The sequence below is a fragment of the Panthera pardus genome, unplaced genomic scaffold (assembly GCF_024362965.1).
Source record: "Panthera pardus isolate Hobbes unplaced genomic scaffold, ASM2436296v1 HiC_scaffold_322, whole genome shotgun sequence".
Taxonomy (NCBI): Eukaryota; Metazoa; Chordata; class Mammalia; order Carnivora; family Felidae; genus Panthera; species Panthera pardus.
This window is the reverse complement of record NW_026526902.1, coordinates 89439-104369: the sequence shown is the minus strand read 5'-3', so window position 1 is coordinate 104369 and position 14931 is coordinate 89439. Positions and strand designations below refer to the sequence as shown.

Genomic DNA, 14931 nt, shown 5'->3' with positions numbered 1-14931 from the left:
CAACCGGTAGGAGGAGTTGCGCACATGATGGGAAGCACCCTCAGTGGGAGACCCCCCTAGCTGTGACCCATCCGGAACCTATGCAAACATACAGAGAAAAGACACCCCCAAACCCAGACACCTCTGGGCCTGTCCGCTCTGCCACCTGGAGAGTGCACTGTCCTGAATAAACTGCTTTGTGCTTGCTACTTTCCTTCCGGCTGTCCTTATTTGAGCGCAGATCCTCAAGGAAACGTTCCGTGGGGGATCCAAGAGTGGAAGCTTCCATTCACGCTGTGTAGACGCTCCCACTGGTAAACAATACCCTGTACCAAATTGGCTGTTTATAATCCTTATTCCAGGAGTCCCACGGTCCCGTCATTTGTACAATCTTCTACTGGGCTGTTTGTGTCTTTTACGGATTTATTTGCTAGGGGTCACTTGTGTTTTGAAGATACTCACTTTAGTTTGCCATTTGGGTTACTAATGTCTTCCTAACTTGTCTTTCCGTTTTATTTATGATCTTTTCTTCCATAACAGAGCTTAACACCTTTGTGTAATTAGACACTGGTGTTGGTTTATTTGTGGTTGTGGCTGTTTGCTTCTGGATTTTGCATCCTGCTCTGTTTACTGTTTGACTTAAGAATAAGGTCAAGACCGGCTTTCTTTTTCTTCTGACTCGAGTAACCCAAATAATTTCACCATTGTTCTTTACGTACTCTTTCAAGTTGGGTTGGACTCTGGCTTCTGGCTCTTCATTTTACATCTCTTTCTCCAGGCACAGCTCTGGCTTGGTCCCTTAGAACACTGCTTGTGTCCTGGCTGAGAAACCTTACGCTCCCATGAGGACATGGGACTTGTGCTCGACTTTGGACATCAACTTTGCAGCCACCCATCTGGGCCTTTCTCCCCATATCCTTCACTCTCCTACATAGTAGAATAATGCTCCCTCAGCCGCTAACCAGGTAATATGCCGTAATTACAGAAACCTGGATCAGTAGGTCATGGGGGAATGTACAGTTCCTACAAGATCGTGAACTCAATAACCTGAAAACTCTATCACCACTGAAACTAGGGTTGTGTATATTTAAACATATATAGAAATATATTTCAATTTCTTTTATTTCTTTTGAGAGAGCGCGCACACATGCACGTGAGCGGGGTGGGGGGGGGAAGCAGAAAGAGAGAGAGAGAGAGAGAGAGAGAGAGAGAGAGAGAGAGAATCTCAAGATGGCTCCATGCTCAGCACAGGGCCCTATGCAGGGCTCGATGCCAAGAACTGTGAGATCATGACCTGAGCCAAAATCAAGAGTCAGACGCTTCACCAACTGAGCCACCCAGGTGCCCCTGTACAATCTTTTTAAACAAAACATTCATAGTAGTATTATTTACAATAGGTTTTTCTTAACGAAAGAAGAAAACCCCAAATGCTCCAGTATCCCCAGTGCAACAGTCCTCTAATCCACTGATGCCCTAACCTCTCTCTCTCTCTTCTCGTTCTTGTCCTCATGTTTCTCCCTGCACCCTTCGAAGGGCAATCCAAGCTGAGCCAATCAAATCTCTCTGTCGGCCGGTCTGTCTGTCTTCCTCTGTCTCTGTCTGTCCCTTCTCCCACACCAATCCCAACTTTCTCTACTGTATCCTTCAGGCCGTTTCCTCAGAGAGGCCATCCCAGATCACCTAGCCCAAATTTGCTGGAGAAACAAATGTGCAAGAAGAAATGAAGATGCAGGTTTAGACCCTGGTGAAGACGACACTTCAATTCAGCGGAGACATATGGATTAGTCAATAAATGACATTGAGACACCTGAGGAACCTTGGGGGGAAGGGGACAAAATTAGACCAATGTCATCTTTCACACCACAATAAATTCCTTGTGTGTTAACATTTCAAAGTACTAGAAGATGGCATGAGGGACAAATTTTATAATTTTACAGTGGGGATGGCTTTCCCTTGGACATAAACTACAAAAATCCTAATGACAATAACGTACCACTTGCATACATTAAAAAAAAAAAAAGAGGTTAGAGAGGGAGGGAGCCAAACATAAGAGACTCTTAAAAACTGAGAACAAACTGAGGGTTGATGGGGGGTGGGTGGGAGGGAGGGGAGGGTGTGTTATGCCCAGAATTCGTGATCCCCAAAGACCACCAGGGAGCCGAGTCCGATGCAAAAACAAAAGAACCTTTATTCGAGCTAGCTCGAGCTCAATCCCCTACCTGCACCGACGCAGCGGTGAGATACCAGGGAGAGAGAGGGAGTTTCAAAAGCACAAAGGTTTTATAGGGGTCTAGGGGCAGTTGGTGAGGTAATGGCTGTGGCCTCAGCCGATTGGCTGGGGAAGGGTCGGAGTCCTGTTACGCAGGTCGCTGGGCGTGTTTTGATCAGGAAGTTTGAACGGGTGAGCGGGAGGTTACTCAAGGGGAGGAGGCGCGGTCTGAGGTTTGTTTCTGTGATTTTCCCGGAAAAGGGGTCATGTCGGGGACATAGTCACTCAAGGTGGAGAACACAGAACAAGATGGAGTCGGCCGGCGTAAGCCCGCCCTTTCAGGTGGGTGATGGGTATTGAGGAGGGCCCGTCGGGATGAGCACTGGGTGTTGTACGGAAACCAATTTGACAATAAATCTCATATTTAAATACAAGGAAAAGTTAAAAACCCTCCAGTACAGAAAAGAACTATAAGCAAGAATTCAGTGAAGCAATGAGGAAGGAAGTATTTTCAATTACTTTGGCCAAGATTTGGTATCTTTTGTATATAAAGAGCATTCACCAGTCAATAAGTAAAATATGACTCTTCCAATTGAAAAATTAATCAACGAGGGCCGCCTGGGTGGCCCAGTCAGTTAAGCATCCGAGTCGGTTTCGGCTCAGGTCATGATCTCACGGTTGGTGGGTTCAAGCACTGCGTCGGGCTCTGCACTCACAGCGCAGGAACTGCTTGGGTTCTCTCTCTCTCTCTCTCTCTGCCCTCTCCCCTTGCTCTGACACAGTAGCTGAAAATACACTCAGATGCGGAAAAGTAGTTTTATTTTCTGCTGTAAGAACGCCCCTCCTCCAGCAATAGGGAAAAACAAGGCCCAAAGTCCAATACAAACAATTAGACCCCCGTAATAAAGCGGCAACCAGCATCGGAATGGACGCCCTAGGGAAGGGAGGGACGCTAGGTTACAATTAGCCCCTTTTGCCTGGCTCCGGCAATCTGAAAAACGGGGGCACGAAGCGCTGCATGGTCCAAACCAACAGGGAAAGCTGGTCAAGACAGGAGGCGATGGAAATCTGGAGTTGGCCAGGGTCTTCGGCAGTCAGTCGGCTAAAAGTGAGGGAAAAAGAAAATCCAAATGAAATGTCATCACTCTTGCCCCTATCTCTCTGCCCCCCCTCAGGTGGCCGCAGGCTCAGGGTGCCACACCTACCTCTTTGGACCTAACCTTTGGTGTCTCCAATTCACTATTAGAATGACCCTCAGGAGATAGGCCCTAGCGACCTGACACCACCCCCCACGAGGGACCCGTTTGGAACTAACATAATTAGGACGTTGCCGAATACCGTGAACTCCTTCCGAACTGCCCCGACCTGGGGCTGGCCCTGTGTCGCCAGACACTGGTGGGCCACCTGTGCCTCCGTGGGTGACGGGAAAGGCATGGTGACGTAGCTGGTAGCCATTCGGTTAAGGCATCATCGAAAACCGATCGCGTCGGTGCCTCAGGCGTCCTGACCACTCCGAGGCCTGCTTTCCCCACGGCCACTCTCCCCCCTCTCCATCCTCTCAGGTCCGCTCCCCTCCTTCCCGGTCCATCAGGCCGCCTCTCCCCGCCACCCCTCCCGGCCACCCCTGGCCCATCCGCCCCCCCCCCCCCCCGGGCCGGTCCCTCCGGTGCCCCGGTCCCCCCTCCCCTCCTTGCCCTGGACCCCCAGGCTGAACCCCCTCCCCTCCGCTCCCCACCCCGTCGCCTCCTCTAGGCCCATCGCCCCGGCCACCCGCCACTCGGCAAAGAGGATACAACTGCAGCGGCCGGCTCCCCGGCCCTCCGGCTGTGGGCCCGCCGTGCCCACCGGGTCCCGGCAAAGGGTGTCCGCCAAGCCCTGGCACGGCAGCTGCGCCCGGGACGGGAGCACATGGCGCCTGCGCGACCCGCGGGGCCGCACCGGCCGCGGCACACTCCTCTCCCTCACCACCTCCGCCGGGGCCCTCGTGGCCTCCGGGGCCATCTGGGACACCGGGGTCTCCCGGGCCACGCTGACCCTCGGGACCGCCGGCCCCACCGCCTGCGCCTCGATCTGTGGCCTCCATGGTTCCCCGGCCTGGACTTCGGCTGAACCGCCGAGGGAACGAACGAACGAACGAACGAACGAGGCTCCCTCGGGAAGCGGGTGACGTCACCTGCGCTCCCCGCGCACCTGCGCAAACCGGCCCGAGGCTAATGCCCAGAATCCCCTCCTGTAGGCCACTGGCACGTGACTGTTTCCGGCCCGGCCCGCCCCTCCCCCCAAGCGTGTGTCTGCGCAGGCGCCAGCCGGGCGCACGTGCGCGCAGCCAACTGACCGCCGCCCGCCCGGGTCCCGGGCGTCGAGGCGTGGGCCGCGCTCAGGCGCTTCTGGGCAGCACCGTGCCTGTCCCTGTCTGTGGGCTCCCCGTACGGCTCGGGTCTGCGTGTGCCGGGACCCGTCCCCGGGGGCGGGGGGGTGGGGGGGGGTGGCCGAAGCGGGATGCCGAGCAGGGGCCACTCCCAGGCCCTGCCTGTCCTCAGGGAACACGCCCCGCGCGGCCCCTAGGGGAGCTGGAATGGACGGGCCTCGCTCCCTCACCACTTCTCGGTCCCGGGCACCGTCAGTCCCCTAGTGCCTGCCAGCCTGGGGGAGGGTACACCGCCGAGGGTGCGACCGGCCTCCGGCCTGGGGCTCCCGGGCTCCCGCCTCCCACACCGCAATGGCTGCGGGCTTGGGCCGGGGGCCCCGGGGCCCAGGGGTCCCAGCTGGCCCCGAGGACAGCGGCACGGGGGAGCACCGCCCCGGCGACAGCTCCCCCGTCGCTTTGCCCTCTGCTGCGGCAGCCTTGACGGGCTGTCCCTCCCCCAGGAACAAAGTCTTGCGGCTCTCGGGGGGGGGGGGGGGTGGGGGGTGGGGGGTTGGACGTGCCAGGGGCCCTCAACTGGGAGGTGACCCTGTGTCTGCCGGCCTGCTGGGTGCTGGCCTACTTCTGTGTCTGCAAGGGGGTCAAGTCAACAGGAAAGGTACAGCTGGAGGCGGGCGGGTCGGGGTGGGTGATGATGGCAGGGGTGGGGGCAGCATGGCCGGTGGGGAGAAGGGGTGTCTCCGCGGGGGGGGGGGGCGAGGTGACCGGGCCAGGGCCTGAGGCAGGGGCAGGTCCTTGAACCCAGCCCGGTGGATTTCCCACGCGTGCCCGGGTAGTCCTCCGCAATCTCCAAACTCCAGCCCAGCCGCCTTCCATCCTGAGGGGACAGGCCCAGGCGACAGCCAGCTGAACTTGCCTGTGTCGGGCATCCCCGCCCCGGTCTCCCTCTCTTCCTCACTCACTACTTCCTCACTCTCTGCTTTGCGGCCAGCCTGGGGGGACCCAGTCCGTGGCCGTCCCTTGCCTACCTGTCCTGCTCTGCTGAGGGTGGGAGGGAGGCAGAGGTCTTCGCGGTCACCTCGCTGTCGCCTCTGTCTCCGGCCGGCCCAGTCCACTCCGGCCTGCCCAGGACCCTGCCCCTGTGCAGAGAACCACCTGCAGTCAGAGGCACGGGAGGCATGGGACCTGCCTCCAGGCCGATGTCCTGCTCCCCACCCGGGGAAGGTCCTGCCTCCGCCCTCCCTCTACAGCTGACCTGTCATTGCAGGGGCGGCCGATGGCCAGCTGAGCACCCCGCTTCCTTCGGGAGGAGCCCAGGCTCTGAGGAGTAGAAGGGGAGGGGGCTGCAGGCTGGCCTCCCGCTTGACCTCGGAGCGGACCGTACCACAGTGGGGGGAGTGTGGCCCGCCTGCCCCCCTGCTGAGGCTGGGGGCCCCTAAGTGGGGAGGCGAGGCCGCAGGGCCCCTTCTGAGCAGGTCCCCCCGCCCCCCGCCCGCCCCAGATCGTGTACTTCACGGCTACCTTCCCCTGCGTGGTCCTCGTCGTGCTGTTGGCGCGGGGAGTGCTGCTGCCCGGCGCCCTGGATGGCATCATCTACTCTCCCAAGCCTGACTTGTGGAAGCACTCGCTGGGTCGTGAGTGCCGGCACCACGTGGGGCGTAGAGATCACGCACACAAGGACGTCAAAGAATTGAAAACGCTGAAGGTCATGTAAAGTCATTCTGAACCTTTTGGGGGAGAAATACACAAAAAAGAAGTGGGGACCACCCTCAATCCCACCACACAGAGATACGAGGTATTTACACTTCAGGCTACCGTTGCCGGATTTCCGTGCACATATACAGTAGCTTCCTAAGTTGGGATTTTAGTGATTTCCCTTTTGCATCGTGGTTTTTCCTATGCGACCGCATCCCTGTTCTCCATGGCCACTAACTACTTTAGCTCCAGTCGCCATCCCTTCCCTCCTTGCCTCCTACTGGCAGGCTTGCCCCCCGGCGGGAGCCCCTTCGTGACCTTCCCAGACCGCCGATCTGATCCGCACCTGTGCTCAGTCGCCCCCTCCAAAGGCCGCTTTGGTGTGTCCACCTGTACCGGGGAAGGGGAAGGGGACGGGGTGCGGGGCCGTGTCCGTCTGGGCTGTGGCCCATCTCCCTCCACGAACTGCTGCGAGGTCGTGGAGCCCCACGTGCTGGGGACACTGAGCCCAAGGAAGAGACAGGGCCCTCTGGACAACAGGCCGTGGTGTCTGGCGGCCTCCCACGAGGTCTGGGGAGGGGCTAGGGGTGTGGGGAGGGGGTGGAGCTGAGGTAGGACTGGTTTGCGTGGGTGCAGTGGGGTCACACGTCACAGCGCGTGGTGACGATTGGTGAGGGAGCAGCTGCTGGAGAGGCAGCAGCTGCTGGAGAGGCGGCCGAAGGCGGGGTCTCTGGGAGCCCAGGGCAGACCTGGCTTCGGGGCAGGGGCGCGGGAGGCAGTCCCGGGCCCGGGCCCGGGAGGAGCACAGGGGGGTCTGTTTGCTCAGGTGCTCCTGGGAGCCCCCTTGCTTTGGATGCTTGGGGGCGGAGCCTTAGGAGGGAGCCCTCGTTGGCCAGGAGGACAAGGGTGGGGTGGGGGGGTAGTCTCTAGGGGCTCCTGGCCGAGCTGGCTGGGCGGGAACCAGGCAGGCGCCCAAGGGAATGGCCGGGAGGTGGGGGTGGGGAAATGTTGGCCTTGGCGCTCCCGGGAGGCCGGGGTGACTTGCGTGGGCTTTATGAGGAAGCGCTCATAGTCTAGGTAAGCCAGGGGGTCTCCCAGGGCCCAAGGGCGGAAAGGCCGGCTGGGCGGGGACCGGCCGCAGGCTGGCGGCCTCACTAGGAACCCTAGGAGCCCGTTGGCGCAGGCGCCTGGGGGTGGCGTCGAGCTGTGATAGGCGGGGCTTCCGCAGCCAGGGTCCCAGAGAGCCTGGGACAGCGTCGCTTTGGCGGGAACCGGCCACGCGCCCGGCAGCCTCCCGACGGCCCGTTTGCGCGTGCGCGGGGAGGGCGGGGTCGGCGCGCGGGGCGGAGCTTCGGGAAGGAGCCGCAGCGCCTCAGCCGCCCGCGGACTGGGCGCGCGGCTGGACCTGTGTTCAGGGGACTGGACCTGAGGCGGAGCCTGACGACCATGGAGGCGGCAGACGCAGCCGCAGGCGGCGAGGCGGGCGGCGCCGACAACGCCCGGGACGGCCAGGGGGGCCAGGAGGGCCAGGAGGGCCAGGAGGGCCAGGAGGGCCAGGGAGGCGGCCGAGGCCGCCGCGGGCACGGTCATGGCCTCGGAGGCGCGGACGCGGAGGCCGCGGTCGCCGGCGAGGCTCCGCGTGTCCCGCGACCACGGCACGCCCCGGGGCCAGGCGGAGATGCCCTCTCCATGGCCGGAAGGCCGGAAACCCGAACACACATATTGTATCCTAGCCGAGGGGACGGCGGGGCATGGGCAGGGGGCGGAAAGGGAGAGGAGCCGCGGTAACCTGCGGGGCGTGGGGCAAAGATCTGAGAGCAGGGTGGTCCAGGGGTGGCTGGAGAGAGGTGGGGGAGGAGGAAGGAAGGAAGGAGAGCAGGGGGGAAACGGGTTCCCGGGGGCGGTGGGCGGACACGGGCCTGGTAACGGGGTGGCCGCGAGCCATTAGGGCCGGGAATGGGTGGCCTCGTCAGGGTGGCCTGAGAAGGGGGCTCAGGCCCTAAGCGAGTAGGGGTGGTACCTTAACCGAATCTGCACCCAGCGCCCTCGGCGTGCCTTTCCCGTCCCAGTTGGAGGCGGAGATCGCCTGTGCGTCTTTCGCCCCATATCGGGAACCGTATGGATGCCTTGTGGAGCAGCAGCTCACGGTGTTCGGCAGCGTCCTGGCCATGTTAGTTCTGGAAGGGCCGGGGTCGGGGTGGCTGCAGGTGGCGGGTCCAGTCTCCACGGGGGTTCGGGGGGGGGCGCTCTCTGCTGGATCGTCGAGGGCTAGGTGCGGGCCAGGGCCCGCAGGCTCTAACACCGGCACCTGCGGGTAGGGGGGTCGCTCCTGGGGGCGGGGAAGGGTGCAAGGGATGGGTACCTGGGCGGGGAGGGGAGCTGAGCGAGGAAGGGGAGCATCCACCACCTCCAACTTGATTGCCTTTTCTCCTCTCTCAGCCGCTGGAGAGCTGAAAACCCTTTCCTCCTCCGAATTTCCATCATCAACTTTCTTGACCAGCTTTCCCTGGTGATTCGGACCATGCAGCGCTTCCGGTTCCCGGTTCCCGCTAAGCCTGCGCTGGCGAAAGGGGGCTAAGGTCTAGCCTCGTGTCCCCCGTCTGGCGTCTGGGCGGTCCGTCCTTCCTAGGCTAGTGATTCCTGCACTAGCTGCCACCTGAGGTTGGGGGCCTGCCTGGTCTTCTGAGGGCCATGAGGGCCCTTGGGCACTCATGGTCCCCTTGTTTTGTTTGCCATTTGAATGTTTGCTACTGCAGAGAATAAAACTGAGCTTTGCTATTCCGTGTTCCTTCTCAGTTGTGGCACCCCCGGATAGTCTTCCCTTTGTCCTCAGGTGGGGGGCGGGGCGGGGCGGGGCGGCTTCTGGGATGTCGACGTGCAAGTCGCCGAAGGTGATAGAAGGCAGTCTGGGGACTGGCAGAACCCACGTGCGTCCTGTCCTTCGGTATCAAGGACTCTCAACATGTGGGAATATGCCCATCGTTTGCACGTTTTGCATTACTCCTGACGTCGTTCATCTAATGTGAACTTTTTATCCAAACTCTTCAGAAACATTGAATGAGTGCAGGAAAGATGCATTAAGGCCGCCTGGCAGGCTCAGTCGGTTGAGCGTCTGACGGGCTCAGGTCATGGTCTCAAGGGTTTGTGAGGTTAAGCCCCCGTCTGGCTCTGTGCTGACAACTGGGAGCCCGGAGCCTGCTTCGGATTCTGCGTCTCCCCCTCTCTACGCTCCTCCCATGCTCATGCTCATGCTCATGCTCATGCTCTGTCTCTCAGTAATAAATAAATGTGAAAAAAATTATATTAAATGTGTAACAGTAACTTACAGTCTGTAATTTGGGGGGTTAGAATCCATGTTTTCCACAGGGTTTTGAATTGATTTACCTTATGAGCTTTATTTGGCGGCGGTAGGGCTGGTCCTGGCAAACCTGTCATCTTAGTTTAGAGCTCTTGTATCTGTTTGAGCCTGTCGTACAGGGGACATACAGTGCACGCCAGACCCCGGGCTTCAAGGGTCCCATCGGTTCAGCTGACATTCATCCCCCAGGGATCTCCCCCTCCTCTCCCTCCACAGAGGGAACAGGCCCGCTCGCTGCCGCTTCTGCGTCCACTGCTGCCCCTGCTGCCTCTTCTCCTTCTTCAGAGGGGCTTTATTCTCGTAGCCCCCCCCCAACACCTGTTTGTGCTTGTAAAGCTTCTCTACGCGAACACGCGGGGGCAGGGTGTGGGCAGTGGAGCTGCACCACGATCCACAAACGTGTATTCTTCAGCTACTCCAACCCATCCATGCGGGTAGACCTTGTCATTGTTTCTCCTCTTTCAGTCCTGTAAGCGGTGCTGAAACGAATGTCCCGGTACATTTGCTTCTGTTCCATAGATTTTGAGAAGGGGACTTGTCAGGTCAGAGGGTAAGCCCTCTTTAAAGTGTTTGGTGCATGTTGCCAAAGTGCACCCCCAGAAGCTCGCGTCGGTTGTAGATAAAAGAGTCCATTTCCCTGCGTCCCACCCCAGACAGGATATGTTCAGTCTTTTACACCTTCGTAAAACCAAATGCATAGCGACCAAAACCATATTGGTGTCTTCCAGTTTCCTTTTGAATGTGATGCGATTAGACATTTGGCCAGTGGCATCTCTCCTGAGAACTGTCCATGCGTATCCTTGCCTGTTTTCTATTCAGGACAGTCACACTTTTCACACTGACTGGTAAGTGTCCTTTAAGTGTTCAGGGTATCAAATCTTTATCATGATTGGAAATACTTTTCCTCCCCATGGCTTCATTTTAACTTGGCTTATGGTCCTTTTCTATGTATAAGCTAAAAACAATTATAAATTTTTAATGTTTCTTTAGTTTTGAGAGAGAGACAGAGACAGACACAGAGACAGAGTGTGAGCAGAGGAAGGGCAGAGAGAGGGAGACGCAGAATCCGAAGCAGGCTCTAGGTTCAGAGGTGTCAGCACAGAGCCGTGCGCGGGGCTCGAATGCATGAACTACGTGATCGCGACCTGAACTGAGGTCGGATGCTCAACTGACTGAGCCCCCCAGGCACCCCGTGAAGCCCGCCTCTTGCAGTGGGTCTCTGCGTGGCTCAGGGTGCAGACAGCGGAGGATTGGGGATATGTCAAATTAAATGCAAGCTGCACTCCTTCACAGTGAAGCCGACACATGCCTGATGCTTTGTGGTGAATCCACTTACTGAGGAGTTTGGAATTTAGTGTAGACCAGGGTGAGGGAGAGCACCTGGCTAGCTTAGTCAGTACAGCATGTGATTCGTGATCTCAAGCGTTGAAGCCCCATGTTGAGTGTAGCGCTTACTTTGAGAAAATTAGTGTAGATGGTCCATTTTGTGAATCCTGTTTTCTGTGCCAGATTCTTCCCCCATTACATCAAAGATGGAATATTTTGTTGCATTTTTGGTTATAAAATGTTGTGGGGTTTTTTGGATTTTGTTTAGAGTCTATGGAAGCAAAACGTGGTCAGTGGACAAGTCGAAGAATTACAGAAAGTTAGAAAATGACCAAAAAATACCCTCCCTAATGTCACCACCGGAGAGAGCCACTGTGAACATTTCAATGGTTTCCCTCAGGTTTCTTCTTAAGTGACAATTGTATGTACATGCATATTTAAAGCAGGGAAACAGTACTGGAATCATAACGTATTTACAATTTTGGATTTGTCTAAACTTTTCATCTTTCCTACAAGGATAGCGTATGCTTACTCTAAAAGACATACAGCCCTTACACAAACGCCTAAGTTAGGAGGCAAAGATTTCTAATGGTCTCAGTTCCTGCACTAGCCACCATGAACAGTGTGAGTATATTCTTCCAGAATTTTCCTTAGGATATGTTAAGTTGCTTCTACGTATTTTATTTGCATAAACAGGATTATACCATGTACCAAATCAGCTATTTAAAATTCTTATTCAAGGGGCAACTGGGTGACTCAGTCAGTTAGGTGTCCAATTCTTGACTTCGGCTCAGATCATGATCTTATGGTTCGTGGGTTCAAGCCCCATGGCAGGTTCCGTGCTGACAAGGCGGAGACTGCTTGGGATTCTGTCTCTCCCTCTCTCTGCCGCTCCACCCCTCACGCTTGCGCTCTCTCTATGAAAATAAATAAACTTAAACACACACACACACTAGGTCAACTGACATTAGAGGGGAAAGCAAGCAAACCTTTAAGGTGCAGACGATGCCAGTGCTATTTCTAGTATTCGAAGGCATAAAAAAGTAAAACTTCCACATTTTGGTTATAGAGGATTGATACCAATAGAGATAGTACCAAATAGGAAACTATGGATGATTCTTACTGGGGAACATGAATACAAATCTGCTAGGGGCACCAGGGCGGCTCAGTCGGTTAAGCGTTCGACTTCGGCTCAGGTCCTGATCTCGTTGTTTGTGAGTTCAAGCCCCACGTTGGGCTCTGCGCTGGTAGTGTGGAGCCTGTTTGGGATTCCTCTGTCTCCCTCTCTCTGCCCTTCCCCTGCTCCCGCTTTCTCCCTCTCCAAGAACACATTAGTTAAATTAACAACAACAACAACAACAACAACAAACCACCTGGTAAATGAAATAATGCCAAACAGAATGCAGTGGCTCATTTTAAAATTAAAATATGAGGTGGAAATGCAAAATGGTGCAGCTTCGATGGGAAATGGTGTGGAGGTTCCTCCAGAAATTAAAAACAGAACTCCCTTGGGGCTCCTGGGTGACTCGGTCAGTTAAGCCTCTGACTCTTGATTTTGGCTCTGGTCGTGACCTCACGGGTCGTGGGAGGGAGCCCCGAGTCGGGCTCTGCACTGTGCGGAGAGCCTGCTGAAGATTCTTTCTCTCCCTCTGCCCCTTGCTCTCTCTGTCTCTCTCTCACTCTCTCTCAAATAACAAAAAATAGAACTAGCTTACAATCAGGCAATTCCACTTCTGGGTATTTGCCTGAAGAAAATGAAAACAGTAATTCAAAAAGTTGTATGTGCCCCTGTGTTCACCGAAGCGTTATCTACGATAATAGCCAAGACAGGGAAACGAGCTAAGTGTCCGCCAGTCGATGAAATGACAGAGCAGATGCCACACACGCACACACACACACATACTGTCACATGCACACACACTCGCATGCACGCATGCACACACACACACACACACACACACACAAACATTTCTCAGCGATAAAAAAGAGCTCTGTTTGCATTTGTGGCAACATGGATGGATCTAGAGGATACTCTGCTAAGTGAAATAAGTCGCACAAAGACGAATACCATATGATTTCACTTTTATGTGGAATCTAAAAAACCAAACCAAACCAAACAGGAATGGAGTCTTAGATACAGAGAGTAATCTGGTGGTTGACAGAAGGGAGGGTCGGGGGGGGGGCATGGGCAAAGTAGGGGAGGGGGATTAAGGGGTACAAAACTTCCAGTCATAAAATAAATAAGACACAGGGACGCAATGTGCAGCCTAGGGAATGTAGTTAATAGTACTGTAACAACTTTGTATGGTGACAGGCGGTAGCTAGACTTACCATCGCCATCACTTCCTAACGTATATAAACGTTGAATTAGTATTTGTACGTCTGAAACTAGTATGAGGTTATATGTCAACTACACTTCAATAAAAATAAATTAAAATTTGACTAAGGGGGATTTCTTGGAGGAATGTAAGGACGGTTCCCTATTAGAAAATCAGTGCAAATAGTACACCATATTAATCGCTCCAAAGTGAAAAATCATATCACCGGTTTTCCACAGGTATAGACGTGTCTAACAAAATCAAATGTTCTTTTTGCTTTATTAAACACCTTGGTCTAGTCAGATGAAGGGAATTGTTCCCTTACATGACATATCTCTAGCAACAACTCAAAATCCAAAAGAACACTAGAAGCATCCCCACTCCAGTCTGGCTCAAAGCAAAGATACCCTTTCTCACCACTATCATTTTACACTATTGTGTGAGTAGACGGTGACGTCAGACAGGTAAAAAAAGATGTAAGTATAAAGGTCTAAAGGACGGAGGTAAATTTCTCATCATTTGAAGATGCTGTAACTGCTTGCCTGAAAAACACGAGGTGATCCACCTGAGAAACTATTAGAAATAAGAGAATTCAGTAAAGTGGCCCCCTATATAATGGATATGCAAAAACAAGAGCCTTCATAAATAAGGCAATAACTAGTAAGGGTCAACGAAACATCATTCACAATAAGAGTAAATGCTATGACATACTCAGGCATAAACTTAAGAAAACGTGCCAGAGGAAAACTTTGGAAACCTATTAAGGGAGACGAAAAGAAGGCTGGCACAAAATAATTTCAAAATGTTTTATTTAACCCAAACATATCCAAAATACTATCATTTTAACATGTAGTCAGTAACAAAGCACTGAGCTATTGTGTGTTCTAATCATACTGTTTTCAGAATTCCGTGTGCATTTTACACTTAACGTCTCAGCAGAGTTCGTGTGCTTAGCAGCGTGGGTGGTTCATGACCACCACGTCGCACAGTGCGGATGTGGGGCAGGGCGAGCACTCCTACAACGCTGCTGGGCAAGCAGATTTGTATACCTATATGATGTCGACATCCTCTATCAAAATGTAAATGCTCATGTTATTAGAGCCCAAAGGACACTTGTAGGAATTTCTCCCAGAGAGTTTATTGCAGGGCACCCAGGATTGTTAAGTCTCCACGTTTTTGGCAATTGCAGGCAGAAAGGTTTATCGCTTGCATTTCATCCCACAGTATAGGAAGACTCACTGTATCACATTGCTGTTTTGATCAATGAAAGTGGTCGTTTGATTGTCTCAGTTCATGTGTGTTGATTAACGAGACTGATTTATTTCATATTTTTATTAGTCATTGTGTTTCTCCTTCTGTGACTTGTCTTCTCATGTCTTGGTTCATTATGGTTTTCTATTTTCATAGGTTGGATGCTTAAAACTTATACAAGAAGCTTTTAAAAATTAAGGGGATATTGGGGCACCTGGGCGGTTCAGTCAGTCAAACGTCCGACTCTTGATGTCGGCTCAGGTCATGATGTCACAGTTCGCGAGATGGAGCCCTGCTTGGGGCTCCACACTCACAGCATGGAGCCTGCTCGGGATTCTCTCTCTCCCTCTGTCCCTGCCCTTCCCCCGCTCTCTCTGTCTCTGTCTCTCTCTCTCTCTCAAAATAAATAAACATTTACAAACATTAAGGG

General features: G+C 54.5%; 2 protein-coding genes across 3 annotated transcripts; one reads left to right on the top strand and one right to left on the bottom strand.

Annotated features, from left to right (window-relative positions):
* Window positions 1–2990: 2990 nt before the first annotated feature.
* LOC128774474 (cancer/testis antigen 1-like) lies at window positions 2991–4372 on the bottom strand. 2 transcript variants are annotated; one of them, XM_053893556.1, is made up of 3 exons: window positions 3982–4372; window positions 3527–3632; window positions 2991–3290 (listed from the first exon to the last, which is right to left on the bottom strand). In XM_053893556.1, the coding sequence occupies exons 1-3, from the start codon at window positions 4269–4271 to the stop codon at window positions 3234–3236; spliced, it is 453 nt and encodes a 150-aa protein (XP_053749531.1). In that variant the 5' UTR covers window positions 4272–4372; the 3' UTR covers window positions 2991–3233. The 2 variants fall into 2 exon arrangements, with proteins under 2 accessions (XP_053749531.1, XP_053749530.1); XM_053893555.1 differs by having other exon boundaries at window positions 3504–3632; window positions 3982–4367.
* A 3242-nt stretch (window positions 4373–7614) lies between these two features.
* LOC109261509 (EKC/KEOPS complex subunit LAGE3-like) lies at window positions 7615–9098 on the top strand. The gene is made up of 3 exons (XM_019440044.2): window positions 7615–7972; window positions 8290–8418; window positions 8688–9098. The coding sequence occupies exons 1-3, from the start codon at window positions 7695–7697 to the stop codon at window positions 8824–8826; spliced, it is 546 nt and encodes a 181-aa protein (XP_019295589.2). The 5' UTR covers window positions 7615–7694; the 3' UTR covers window positions 8827–9098.
* Window positions 9099–14931: the final 5833 nt, after the last annotated feature.